Source organism: Myxocyprinus asiaticus, chromosome 3 (genome assembly GCF_019703515.2).
Source record: "Myxocyprinus asiaticus isolate MX2 ecotype Aquarium Trade chromosome 3, UBuf_Myxa_2, whole genome shotgun sequence".
Lineage (NCBI taxonomy): Eukaryota > Metazoa > Chordata > Actinopteri > Cypriniformes > Catostomidae > Myxocyprinus > Myxocyprinus asiaticus.
Genome location: NC_059346.1, coordinates 10,088,860 through 10,102,371, shown reverse-complemented (window position 1 = coordinate 10,102,371; position 13,512 = coordinate 10,088,860). Strand labels below are relative to the sequence as shown.

Genomic DNA, 13,512 nt, shown 5'->3' with positions numbered 1-13,512 from the left:
GTGTATAAGAGATGTCATAACTTCACTTAATCGGTTAGCCAGAATTTTTGACAATATTTTTACGTCTAGCTGGATCAGGGAAATTGGACGGTAACTCTTACACTCGCTTGGATCATGAAAGTATACTTTTTATGTTTTTTTTTTTTTTTTTTTTATGTTTCTAATTAATTATGACCACTGGGGTGTGTGTTTGTGTCCGGGGTGGGGGGATTGTTCAGGGGGAAAGGGTTTAATTTTGTATAATTTGATTCCGTATTTTCTGTTATGTTTATTTAATTTGTTGAAGGGAATCAATAAAAAAAAAGAACCAGCTCCTAAGAGTCATTCTTTGAATTCCTGAATTGGAATTGGTCATTCTGTATGTTTGTTGTTGCTTGCAGCTAGGGATGTTAATGATTAATTGATTAATCGTTGTTAATAATTTGATCAGTTAAGCTTGTTGATTGTCAATTTATTATTTTCAGGACAAATGCATTCAGTAATCATGCCAGCAGACTTTTATAAGACTGTCTATAGAGTCATCCGCCACTAGAGGGTGCTTCTGTGCTGCATGCTACGTCTTTTTTGCGGTATTAACATTAACGATTAATTGATCATTAATTTCCACGATGATCAATTATGAAAATGTCTGAAAATTGACATCCCTACTTGCAACCAGCGAGCACAGCGTATTAGACATGTTAATTAGTACAAACTAAATGTGAATTTGGTGTCTCTTAAAATGATTGCACAGAGCCTCATTTAAGTGTATGTACCTTCAGTTTTATGATCTGCCTGAACATTCACTCGGACTGTTTTAACTGTCTTGGTGTCTCATTTCATCACAGACAATCAGGAGTGTGGAGACTGGCGGGAGGATGAAGACAAGTTGCCAGGACACGAGAACCTAACTGAGAATGACGTGGAGCTCTTCAGGCACATTCAGGAACTGGCACTACAGGTACAGAAACAGAGGGCAAAATATTTTTTGAAGAATGAGGTGTGGTAGGCTTGTGGAAGAGAGAGTTGGTTGAATTGAATAACAAGCAGGATCCTTATGTTGATAAATCCAATATTTTATGGTAGAGGTGCCCATAGTTTGTTTGCGGTACCAGCATTTTCTTTTGTTATATTAGCAAACACTGGGAAATTGTGAAGGCCTTTATCTCTGCTGAATGTAATGTGTGGGATTTGATAGATTCTATTATCTTGACAGCTGGTGCCTCTCTCAGTGATACACACCCAAACACAATCGCACAGCATTGGATAGATCCAGCACACTTGTTTTTAGGAGGATGAACACCATGCTTTAGCCCAACAATAAGACTTAATTGTGTGTGCTCTGTGACATTTAGATTTTAGAATCACAATTTTTCTTCAGTCTCCGTTAAACTATGACATTACTCTTAAAGCTGCACCACGGAATTTTGGGCTTTCTAGCGATATCTGTGGTTGAAACCTACAATTGCAAGTAACTTGCGGAGGAACATTTTACATCAGTTGTGTTTTGGCAGTGCTGTTCTGCGTGGATGATTCTAATGGTTCTGGATTAAAATAGAGCTTTTATTTTGGTGTTTTGGCAGAAAACTAGATGTTTTTGACGGCTTCACTTCTCAGCTCCGGAAAAGCAGTTTGCTGTATGGGCTAATGTGTTTATTAAACCATAAAAGCCTATAATTTAATTATATAAATATATGGTTAGCAGGTTCTTCATGTTTAATAAACACACAGTGCACGTGATGTTAATGATGCCGTTAGTGTATAAGCAGCAGCTTCTCACATTTACTTACTGTTGAAGCACGCAGCTCATGCAGACCTTATAGGCTATTTGTTTAATAAAATCTCAGCCTTTTGTGGTTTAATCATCACACTAGGACATATCATGATTTTTCTTTGATTTATAGTGCATTTTCACCGATCAGCAACAACATTAAAACCACCTGCCTAATATTGTGTAGGTCCCCCTCGTGCCACCAAAACAGCGCCAACCCGCATCTCAGAATAGCATTCTGAGATGCTATTCTTCTCACCACAATTGTACAGATTGGATATGAGTTACCGTAGACTTTGTCAGTTCAAAACATTCTGGCCATTCTCTGTACTCAATACTCAAACCAGCCCATCTGGCAAGAGAGCCCAATCATGCCACGATCCAAATCACTGATCACATTTTTTCCCCATTCAGATGGTTGATGTGAACATTAACTGAAGCTCCTGACCCATATCTGCATGATTTTATGCACTGCACTGCTGCCACACGATTGGCTGATTAGATAATTGCATGGATGATTGTTGGTGCCAGATGGGCTGGTTTGAGTATTTCTGTAACTGCCGATCTCCTGGGATTTTCACGCACAGCAGTCTCTAGAATTTACTCTGAATGGTGCCAAAAACAAAAAACATCCAGTGAGGGGCAGTTCTGTGGATGGAAATGCCTTGTTGATGAGAGAGGTCTACAGAGAATGGCCTGACTGGTTCAAACTGACAAAGTCTACGGTAACTCAAATAACCGCTCTGTACAATCGTGATGAGAAGAACAGCATCTCAGAATGCTATTCTGAGATGTGGGTTGGCAAAGTTTTGTCGGCACGAGGGGGACCTATACAACTGTAGGCAGGTGGTTTTAATGGCTGATCTGTGTATACATTAATTTCGTCCCAAATATGTCAAATTCCGTGACATTCCGCTATTTTAGTTAATTCCTTTTTTATGACTGGATTCTGTGATTCTGTCCATGTTTTCCACAAAGCGAAAATCATAGGGCCCTAGTTTGAGGTTACCTGCTTTGCCTGTGATCATCACATGGAGATTTTCACCTGCAGAGCCGGGGTCATAACGTGCTATTTTCATTATTAGTTTAAACATATATAACCAAAATATTACTTGCTTTGAGGAAGATAAACAACACTCTTATTTACATATTTTAATGTGATTATTGAAGTGTTTATCCACTACACATTAATATTTGTATTGTACTTCACATATCAATTTTAGAGGTGAAACTCGTGATATGGCTGATATGAGGTCATTTGAAGACACTTATTTTTATATTACAATATACAGCCAAAGTTGACAATTCCTGTGAACCATAATATTACAAAAGTAAGTGCATTCACTGCAAACAATACGTCTGTAATGTAAAAACACAAAGGATTCGATAATGATGGGGATGAAATACACTTTGTTAAACATTAATATAATATGCAGAAATATGCAATAAAACAAATACAATAAGACAATTTTTTTGGAGGTAAAGTTATAATAGAGAGATAGTTAAACACTAAACAATATGTACATTACTTTGCTATAAAATTAGTAGAGTAAAAACAACTTGAGATGAGCATATATTCATGGGGAACTGCCTTGTAGAACTACCTTATGGCTTTTAGACTGTTTAAACTGCTAAAAGTGCAGTGGAAAGTGACAACTTGTGCATTTCTGTGACTGAGGTAAAAGAAATGAGAGAACAGTGGCATACATGCACTTAGGGAATCTTGAAACTGCTGTAATTTTATAAAATACTCAGAAGTTATGAATATTAGTAAACATATTACAGTAACTTCACCGGAAAACTAGCCGACTACACGCATCGTGATCAGTAAACACATGAGTAATGTTTGATACATTAAAGCATGGCGACAAATATAAGCTTCAACAGCCTGGTAGGGAATATCCTGGAAAACATATATAAGCATTAAAGTAAGAAAACAGAATTAACAGTTAAACATCCATTAGGAGACTGATCCCCTGCTGCTGCTGTCCTGTACTGTGACTGACTGAACTGCCATAGCTTCCCCAGCCTACACTCATGCGAGACAGCCTGACTTTTTTTTTCTGAGATTATGGACATGACGTAAACAAGCAAGGACGAATGATGTAAGCATGCCATTTTGCGAAATATCCGACCCGACAGCTCTAAATAAAAATCATTATTGTGGCTTATCAGAGTGAATCGGGGTAAAACAAGGAAAGCAATTTTTTTTTTATAAAAGTAATCAATTATTAACCAAACAAATCTTACATAGTGCAGCATAAAGCACAGCTCCTTAAACAGTTTTGCAGTGGATCATTGAATGGTAAATGTGGCTCTTTTATAGCCGAGGGTAACAAGATTCCTGAAGGTTGTTGACTGGTGCTAGTATTTTCACCATGTCATTTACGTTTTGTTAAGCTTAGTGACAGATACGTAAGCATTTCAAAGTAATTGTTTTGTACTAGGGGTGTAACACAAAATGTAAAAATTTTTGTGGTAATGGATGCTGTTCGGTAAAAACGTATAATTGGTTTTTCGCTATTAGGGCTGCACCAATTAAGAAAATTGTGGTTGAAGCTGATATTGAATTCTGTCATCAGCTGATATTGAATTGATCAGCTGTTACTGATCCATTGCCAGTGGTTATTTTTCAAACAACATTAAGCACTAAGCCATATGTTGTTGCAAATACACCACACTGTAAAATTACATGCAACTTTTTATGTACAATACATTTTAGGGAAATGTCAATGTTTAGTAAAATGTATACAAAACAGATTTTTCTTGCTTCACTGTTCTCACTGTCAAGCATTGATACACACTGGTAGCTTGTAATCACAATGAGTCCTCACACACCAGAGATGCGTAAAAAGAAAAAGAGAGATGTTCAAAACTTGCTCAAACTGCTCTAGTGAGGGATCATTAATAGTTATGATTTCTTTACCATTTAGGGTGTTGTTTACCTTAAATAATGCAAATCACTTATAATTAAGCATTTGCAAGAAGACATCTCATTGCCATTAGTGCAGGGTAAACCATTATTGCTGTTATTACTGCTTTCTTGACAAACATTTATATCTGTTGAGCTCTTAAATGGGCATAAAAGGTTTCATTCCGACTTGCTACGTCAAATGTAGGCCTTTTCTATTTTTAGTCTTTGTTGTTTATATCCGTTTTGTTCACTGTTATGTGTTTGCAGTTTTTCCTCTAACTGTACAGTGATTTAGCAAAATATGCATCAATTTACAGTATATAATTACAATTTCATCTGTAGCCTGTATTTTCAGAAGTATCGTTAGACATGTGAACCATGGTTCAGGTAAGGCTGTGCTGATAGTCAAATCTATAAATCACAATTCTTTTTTTTTTTAAGGACAAAAGTAAATGAGCCAGAGAGATGGAAACTGATCCCACAGATTCACTCTCACTGACACGCACTGGGTCTCTCTCTCATGTGTTTGCAGCCATTTTAATCGTGATCCAGTTATGATCGTGTATGTATCATGTTATGTGGTAATTAGTGATACCAAGCCCCAGGTTAAGCACATGTACCAAAGCACACAGTTGAACTATTTCACCCCTAGCTTGTATACAGAATAAGGGCAGTGAATTTTGTGTGTGCGTTTGTGAGTAAGAGAAAGGGATCCAGTGAGCGAGCATAGAAGTGGGTGATCACTAGTGTGTGTCGGCAGGCTGTATTCTTATGTGAAACTATGTTTGACTATTAGAACATAAGGGCTGCTTGAGTGTAAAAGAGAGTGGCAAAAATTGCCTGCTTTTTGATCCTTTGTGTATGCTGTTTTCAGAATGCCCAGGCTGAAGTTTGCAGGGTTTGTGTACATATGTTTTGTCCAAGTTCATCTTAGAAAGCCTTGTCTTTGCCTTTCTCTCATCCTCATCTCTCTCTCTCTCTTGGACTTTTACAGAAAGTTGGCGTGACTGGGCCGCCTGACCCCCAGATGCGCTGCCCATCAGTCATAGAGTTTGGGAAGTATGAAATTCAGACGTGGTACTCTTCTCCATACCCACAGGAGTACAGCAGGTAACCAACAACATTTGCTGGCCTTTTGACATTTGTTCGTACGTGCGTAGGTGTAAAAAACAAAAACTCAGTTGACAAATCATGTTTATTGACTGATGCTATCACACACCGTAACCAGTTAATGTTTATATATTTTTGCCCAAGCAAGAGAGGTGTTACAACTGGTTTGGTTTTTAAGGCCCTTGATGCTGATGCATGATATGTGGTGTTTGTGTGACAGGCTCCCTAAACTCTATCTGTGTGAGTTCTGTCTGCGCTACATGAAGAGCCGCAGCATTCTCTACCAGCACATGCGAAAGTGCAACTGGTTCCACCCACCTGCCAATGAGATCTACAGGAAGGACGATTTGTCAGTGTTCGAGGTGAGGAAAAGAAATCTCCGCCCAGACAAAACCCACAAATTCACAGAGACACACGTTTGTTTACGCACCCTTGGCAGTATCTCTTGCAGACATATGCTGATGTACACACTTAAACTCGTACACACAAATGCACAGAGCCAACAAAGGAAATCTCATTCACACTGAAGCGCGCTCACTCCCACACTGGTTCTGGCAATAACATCCACCCACATCCTGCCCTCACGAGGTGTCATAATAACTCCACACAGCAGGGTAATAAATGAATAACTGTAGCCTCTCTTTGTTTCCAAATCACTATGGTGATTAACTACAGCCTTTGAGTTTCTGTGAAGGAAAATTTTTGGCGCAAACAGACTTGTTGTTCTGCATCAGTGTGGGTTAAGTCAACACTGCCAGTCCAATATCCACTGATCTTGAATATGTTCCACATTAATCAACACCACTTAGCATTTTGAGGGTGTGCTTGGTGAGTTGGTTTTTAGAGGCTCAGGTTTCAAAGCTGCTCCTGGTCTGGTTCTGACTCAGTATGATACCTGTGGCAGCAGCACTGCTAAAAGCTAACACGACTGGCATTCAGCCGACAGAAAAAACAGGAGAAGTGCAATTTATCGCAGACTCTGTTCCTACACTGCATTTTCATGCCAATCTTGTGTTTCAAAATGATAAATTGGGCTTTAGAAATTGCAAATCGTATGGTATTTTAGACAGGCTTTGCAATTTGCAAAAGTATCATGAAGGAGAGCGTTGCGTAGTAGTATTTAAATCATTGTTCAGTTCATATTAGTGATGCACCAATGCACAAAATATGTATGCTGACAATATTTATCTGCCAGTTATTGTCCAAATTAAATCCATCGGCATATCGGTTATAAGCATGAAAGCACCGATAGGAATAATCAATGGTTTATTTATAATTAATTAGTAATTCATTCATTAGTCTGTGTATTAGAATGCACAGTTCAGAAATAATAGCCACATTATGTACAAGAGTTGGCACTCTTAAGAACATGTAATATTTAATTTTCATTCTTTCTCGTTCTCACATTAATGAGGAAAAACCGCCATAAACGGACGTGACAGTTGTGGAAGCGGCACTCACCTACAGGATACATGAGGAAAACCATCCAAAATGCTTTGAAACCAGCAGACTTTGACTTCAGAATTTGATATTCTGCATTAAGCACTTCAGTCAGCACTGTGTGAGCAAGCAGTGCCTTCTAGCAGTCTGGATGGTATTATCCATTTTCCATTATACCACTATAATACAGAAATTAAAAGGGGAGTTTGCCACTTTGTTTAAAACTTTTTATTTTTCCATTATGTGGTTGACATTTTCATGGAATTGCCCAACATACGCATAGTATTATTTTGTGATGGTCTATCATACACAGTTCCATGCATGTAAAATGTGAGTTCTTGTTTTGAACTGCAAAAACAGGAGTGCCAAAATGTTTTAGAAGTACAAAATAAAAAATTTTCATATCAATCATCATGTTATCATATTTGGGCATAGTTTTGTGCATTTTATATTTCTTCTGTTGTGGCTCACTTTAAAATGTTGGCCTGTCATGTGTTCAGTAGATCCATGTAAAAAAAAAAAGAAAAAAAGAAATGTGCCTCTTAAAGCATAAATTCTAAGTAAAAATATCACTATCAGCCTACAGTTTTTTGTTAAAACCAGTATTGGTGTGGTCAAAAAATGTCATATCAGTGCATCCCTAGCTCATATCAATGTCAATAATTAGAAACTACCTGTACCTTAAAACAGTGTTTTAACTAGGTGGAATGAAACAATTTTCTGTCCATACTGAAAGTGATATGCTGCCCAAACTGTCACCATCACAGCCAATCAAATAATATTTGACGTTTAATATACAGCAGTGTGGAGCAGGATTTTGGACTAGTGAGATTTCACTGTGTGTAGGGCTATCAGAAGCGATGCGACCGAAACCAGCAAGGTAGAATGTCTTGTCTATCTTTTCAATCATTGGAGGAGGTTGTGAAATTGATGCTGTACTGATTGTTTCTCATAAGCTTTTGAGGACGACTTTGCTTTTTTTAATTTGTATTTTTTTTTATCTTTTGCTTGGCTTTACTTCTAGATATTCCAGAGTTGTTGCTGTGTATCCTTAAAGGGATAGTTCACCCAAAAATGAAGATTCTCTCATCATTTACTCACCCTCATTCAGATGTGTATGACTTTCTTCCTCAGAACACAAACTAAGATTTTTAGAAGAACATTTCAGCCTTGTAGGTCCATAAAATGCAAGTGAATGGTGACAAGCTCCAAAAATCATAAAGGCAGCATAAAAGTAATCCATATGGCTCCAGTGGTTACATCTATGTCTTCAGAAGCGATATAATAGGTGAGGGTGAGAGACAGATCAATATTTAAGTCCCTTTTTACTATAAATTTCCACTTTCACGTTCTGAACGCACCTCCTGCAGCAAAGCACCCCCACAACATGATGCTGCCACCCCCATGCTTCATGGATGGGATGGTGTTCTTCGGCTTGCAAGCCTCACCTTTTTCTTCCAAATATAACTGGTCATTATGGCCAAACAGTTCAATTTTTGTTTCATCAGACCAGAAGACATTTCTCAAAAAAGTAAGATCTTTGTCCCCTTGTGCACTTGCAAACTATAGTTTGCCTTTTTATGGATGTTTTGGAGCAGTGGCTTCTTCCTTGCTGAGCAGCCTTTCAAGTTATGTCGATATAGGACTTGTTTACTGTGGATATAGATTCTTGTCTACCTGTTTCCTCCAGCATCTTCACAAGGTCCTTTGCTGTTGTTCATGGATTGATTTGCACTTTTCGCACCAAACTATGTTCATCTTTGGGAGATAGAATTCGTCTCCTCCTTGAGCGGTATGATGGCTGCATTTCCCATGGTGTATATACTTGCATACTATTGTTTGTACAGATGAACGTGGTACCTTCAGGCATTTGAAAATTGCTCTCAAGGATGAAACAGACTTGTGGAGGTCCACAATTGTTTTTCTGAGGTCTTGGCTGATTTCTTTTGATTTTCCCATGATGTCAAGCAAAGAGGCACTGAGTTTGAAGGTAGGCCTTAAAATACATCCACAGGTACACCTCCAATTCAGTACACCTCCTATCAGAAACTAACTGGCTAATTGCCTAAAGGCTTGACATTATTTTCTGGAATTTTACAAGCTGCTTAAAGGCACAGTTAACTTAGTGTATGTAAACTTCTGACTTCAACTGGAGTTTTTTGGAGATTCAAAGTTCTGGCCATAATTCACTTGCATTGAAAAGACCTACAGAGCTGAAATATTCTTCTAAAACTCTTTGTTTGTGTTCAGGGCTCCATCCTATGACGTTAGTAATCCGGACTGTTTCACGCACATGCGCACTCTTCAAACACCCATCAGAATGCCGCTATGTGTTTACATGGCCACATAAGCCGCATTCTCCGGGAGGAACCCAGTTGTGTTAAATTGCTTTCTCTTAATCCTTTAAGCAGCAAAAGGAAAACACAGTTTGCATTTTTATAACATTTCAGAATTCTGCTTTCTGCAGAATACTTGGAATAAACAGTTTGTTTGTTTGTTTTTAAAGTGTATGTAAACGGGGTCACTGTCTGCTTTCTCGTTGGTAGTTGCCACACCGCTGTGCCTTTGCATGAAATTTTACACTCTTCACCAGTCAACCTTATTCACAATAGTGCTATTTAAAATTTTTTATGGGAATGACAACAAAGGCTTTGAGGTATAGACATACAGTCTCTTTAATGGGCTGTACTGTTGTTTAAAGTGTTTTGGATCTGTAAATAAGGTCTATGGTTTCTGTCACACGTCACCACAAATCACCAACTCTCACTGAAAATGGATGTAAGACTTCTGGTCACTGATCAGCGCAAATTGCTGTCAGCGTGAATCCCAACTTAAACTACATGTCATCAAAAGCTTAAAAAATGTCTTCCCTACCTTTCAGGTGGATGGAAATGTCAGCACAATATACTGTCAGAATTTGTGCCTGCTGGCCAAGCTCTTCCTGGACCATAAGACGCTATACTACGATGTGGAGCCCTTCCTCTTTTATGTACTCACACAGAATGACGATAAAGGCTGCCATCTTGTTGGGTACTTTTCAAAGGTATGCAAATCTTTTTTTGAAATTTGATTTACTTTCACATCCACCCAAGTGAGATGATAGAGGGGCTTTAATAGTTTATCCAAATGCTAAGTTGATTTTTTGCTCCCCACTGTGATCAAATTGGATTAACCGATAGTGCTACTTATTGCATACTTTTTCTTTATTATGCACAAAAGTTCAAATTCTTAAAGATTAAGTTTTCACACCTGGCTCATTTTGAGCATTTGTTTTTCAGAACCTAGTGCGTGTTCTCCCGTAGTTTTGTTCGTTAAGGCATATATGAACACAGCAAATGCACTCAGATCCACACCAAAACAGTCGGTCCGAGACCACCTGGACGAGATAGTCTTGGTCCAATTGCAAACGACCTCTTGTTTTCTTTTTTTGAAAATGCAATCCATCCCAATGGACCAACAAACCAAACAATATCCCCTATAAAAACCATGAGCATACCTAATTCTAAAATAGAAATGTAATAATTCCTTATATAATTGTAGTACGATTGCATCTCTCCTTTGGAGAGTGGCAGAACAGATAGTTTAGATGTTGCATCTTTAGGTTGCTTCACTCTTTCTGTTGTTTGTAAGTGCATGTTTGTCCATGCGTGCAAGAGGGAGAGAGAGAGAGAGTGAGAGCTCTGTGACCATGAGAAAAGGTACTTTTCGAAGCAGAAATAATGCAAAAGCAACTAATGACATAAATGACCACTGTGACTGGAATGCGCATTCCGTACCATGCGGTAACTGTTAGCATATCAGTGACACACAAATTCTTGAAAATTTGTACCATTTGACAAATTTTTCACAGGTATATAATTTTAATCAGTATATTGATGTATGAGCTAAATCCAGGAACGGCGCAAAAACATTCTGACCAATGAGGGGACAGTTTGCTTACATGTTTGGATTGACCCAAGATGGCGCCGAGTATGGCTGCTGCGTTGCGAGCTCCGACACAACATGGTAGTGTTTTGTTTGTTTTGTTTACAATTCTTATGTTTTTTGTCTTGGATGTTGTCTGCCTTATTATCTACGACAGACAAACACTTTTGGACATTGGTTCAGCAATCACACACCGTAAACCGGACTTCAAATACCTCAATGCCGACCCGCTGTTTACAAACACGCAAGCGGAGCCCTTTGTCTGTGCTGCCCGGCCGCGGAAACACAGGAGTTAAAGGGGAAACAGAGCCGGCGTTCTCATCAGAGTAAGACGCTGCACAAATTGACCCCCGCTACCCAGTATTCTACTGGCAAATGTTCAGTCTCTGGATAACAAGCTCTGCGAGCTGAAAGCGCGGATCTCTTTCCAACGAGAGACGAGGGACTGCTGCATTGTCTGCCTTACGGAAACTTGGATGTCTGCGGAGATTCCAGACTCAGCCATCGAACCCGCGGGGTTCTCCGTGCACCGAGCGGACAGAGTGAAAGACCTCTCAGGTAAAAGCAGAGGTGGTGGTGTATGTTTTTTTTGATCAACAAATCCTGGTGTGATCAGAGGAACGTACATTCTATCAAGTCTTTCTGCTCTCCTGATCTGGAATTTCTCATGCTTTTGTGTCGACCTTTCTGGCTACCGAGGGAATTCACAGCGGCCATTATCACTGCTGTGTACATCCTGCCACAAGCCGACACAGACCGGGCACTCAAGGATCTGTATGGGATTATAAGCAAACAGGAAACCGTGCACCCTGAGGCCACGTTCATTGTGACCGGGGACTTTAAGAAAGCCAGTTTCAAATCAGTCGCACCAAAATACCACCAACACATTAGTTTCAACACACGAGGGGACCGGGTTTTGGACCATTGCTACCCTCCTTTACGGGATGGCTACAAATCCCTCCCCCGCCCACCATTTGGCAAATCGGACCACTCTTCCATTCTGCTTCTGCCCGCTTACAGGCAGAAACTGAAACAGGAAGCACCCACCCTCAGAAAGATCCAGTGCTGGTCGGACCAATCAGACTCTACGCTACAAGACTATTTTGATCACACAGACTGGGAGATGTTCCGGTCCGCCTCTGATGACAACAACAAGCTTTACGCTGATAGCGTAACGTGTTTCATCAGAAAGTGCGTAGAGGACTTCGTTCCGACCAGAACAATACGGATCTATCCGAACCAGAAGCCATGGATTAATAGCGATGTTCGCACGGCACTTAACGTGCGGACCTCCGCTTTTAATTCCGGGAATGTGGAGGAGCATAAACAAGCCAGTTATGCCCTCCGAAAAATCAGAACAGCAAAACGCCAGTACAGGAACAAGATTGAAGGACAGTTTAACACCACCAACTCTAGAAGCATGTGGCAGGGAATTAACATCATCACAGACTTTAAAGGGCATAAAAACTCCGCCATGAACACCGCTGCCTCTCTCCCGGATGAGCTAAATACTTTTTATGCTCGTTTTGAGGGAAATAACACCGCCCTCGCGGAGCGAGCTCTCGCAGCCGAAGTTACAGAGGTTAGTTCACTCTCCGTCTCTGTAGTGGATGTAACCCGATCCTTCCGACGGGTGAATATCCACAAAGCCACGGGTCCAGATGGCATTCCGTGCCGCGTCATCAGAGCGTGCGCGAACCAGCTGGCTGGTGTTTTTACGGACATTTTCAACCTTTCCCTCTCTTTGTCTGTAGTCCCCACATGCTTTAAAACGTCCACCATTGTGCCTGTTCCAAAGCAATCAAAAATCACTTGCTTAAATGACTGGCATCCTGTTGCTCTGACCCCCATCATCAGCAAATGCTTTGAGAGACTAATTAGAGATTACATCTGCTCTGTGCTGCCTCTCTCTCTAGACCCATTGCAGTTTGCTTACCGCAACAACCGCTCCACTGATGATGCCATTGCATCTACAATACACACTGCTCTCTCCCACCTGGAAAAAAAAGAACACTTATGTGAGAATGTTGTTGTAGACTACAGCTCAGCATTCAACACCATAGTGCCCTCCAAGCTTGATGAGAAACTCCGGGCTCTGGGCTTAAACAGCTCGCTGTGCAGCTGGATCCTGGACTTCCTGTCAAGCAGACGCCAGGTGGTTAGAATAGGCAGCAACATCTCATCACTGACCCTCAACACTGGAGCCCTGCAGGGCTGTGTTCTCAGCCCACTCTTGTATTCCTTGTACACACATGACTGTGTGACAACACATAGCTCCAGTGCCATCATTAAGTTTGCTGATGACACGATGGTGGTAGGTCTGATCACTGACAATGATGAAACAGCCTACAGAGAGGAGGTGCACACTCTGACA

General features: G+C 40.1%; 1 protein-coding gene across 1 annotated transcript in view; it reads left to right on the top strand.

The window, feature by feature from the left end:
• LOC127425275 (histone acetyltransferase KAT6A-like) overlaps nt 1-13,512 on the top strand; it is a 65,706-nt gene that overhangs the window by 40,725 nt on the left and 11,469 nt on the right. The window contains exons 7-10 of the mRNA XM_051671035.1: nt 828-940; nt 5,659-5,774; nt 5,995-6,136; nt 10,096-10,257. Coding sequence (XP_051526995.1) covers nt 828-940; nt 5,659-5,774; nt 5,995-6,136; nt 10,096-10,257 — 533 coding nt within the window. The remainder of the gene's footprint in view (nt 1-827; nt 941-5,658; nt 5,775-5,994; nt 6,137-10,095; nt 10,258-13,512) is intronic.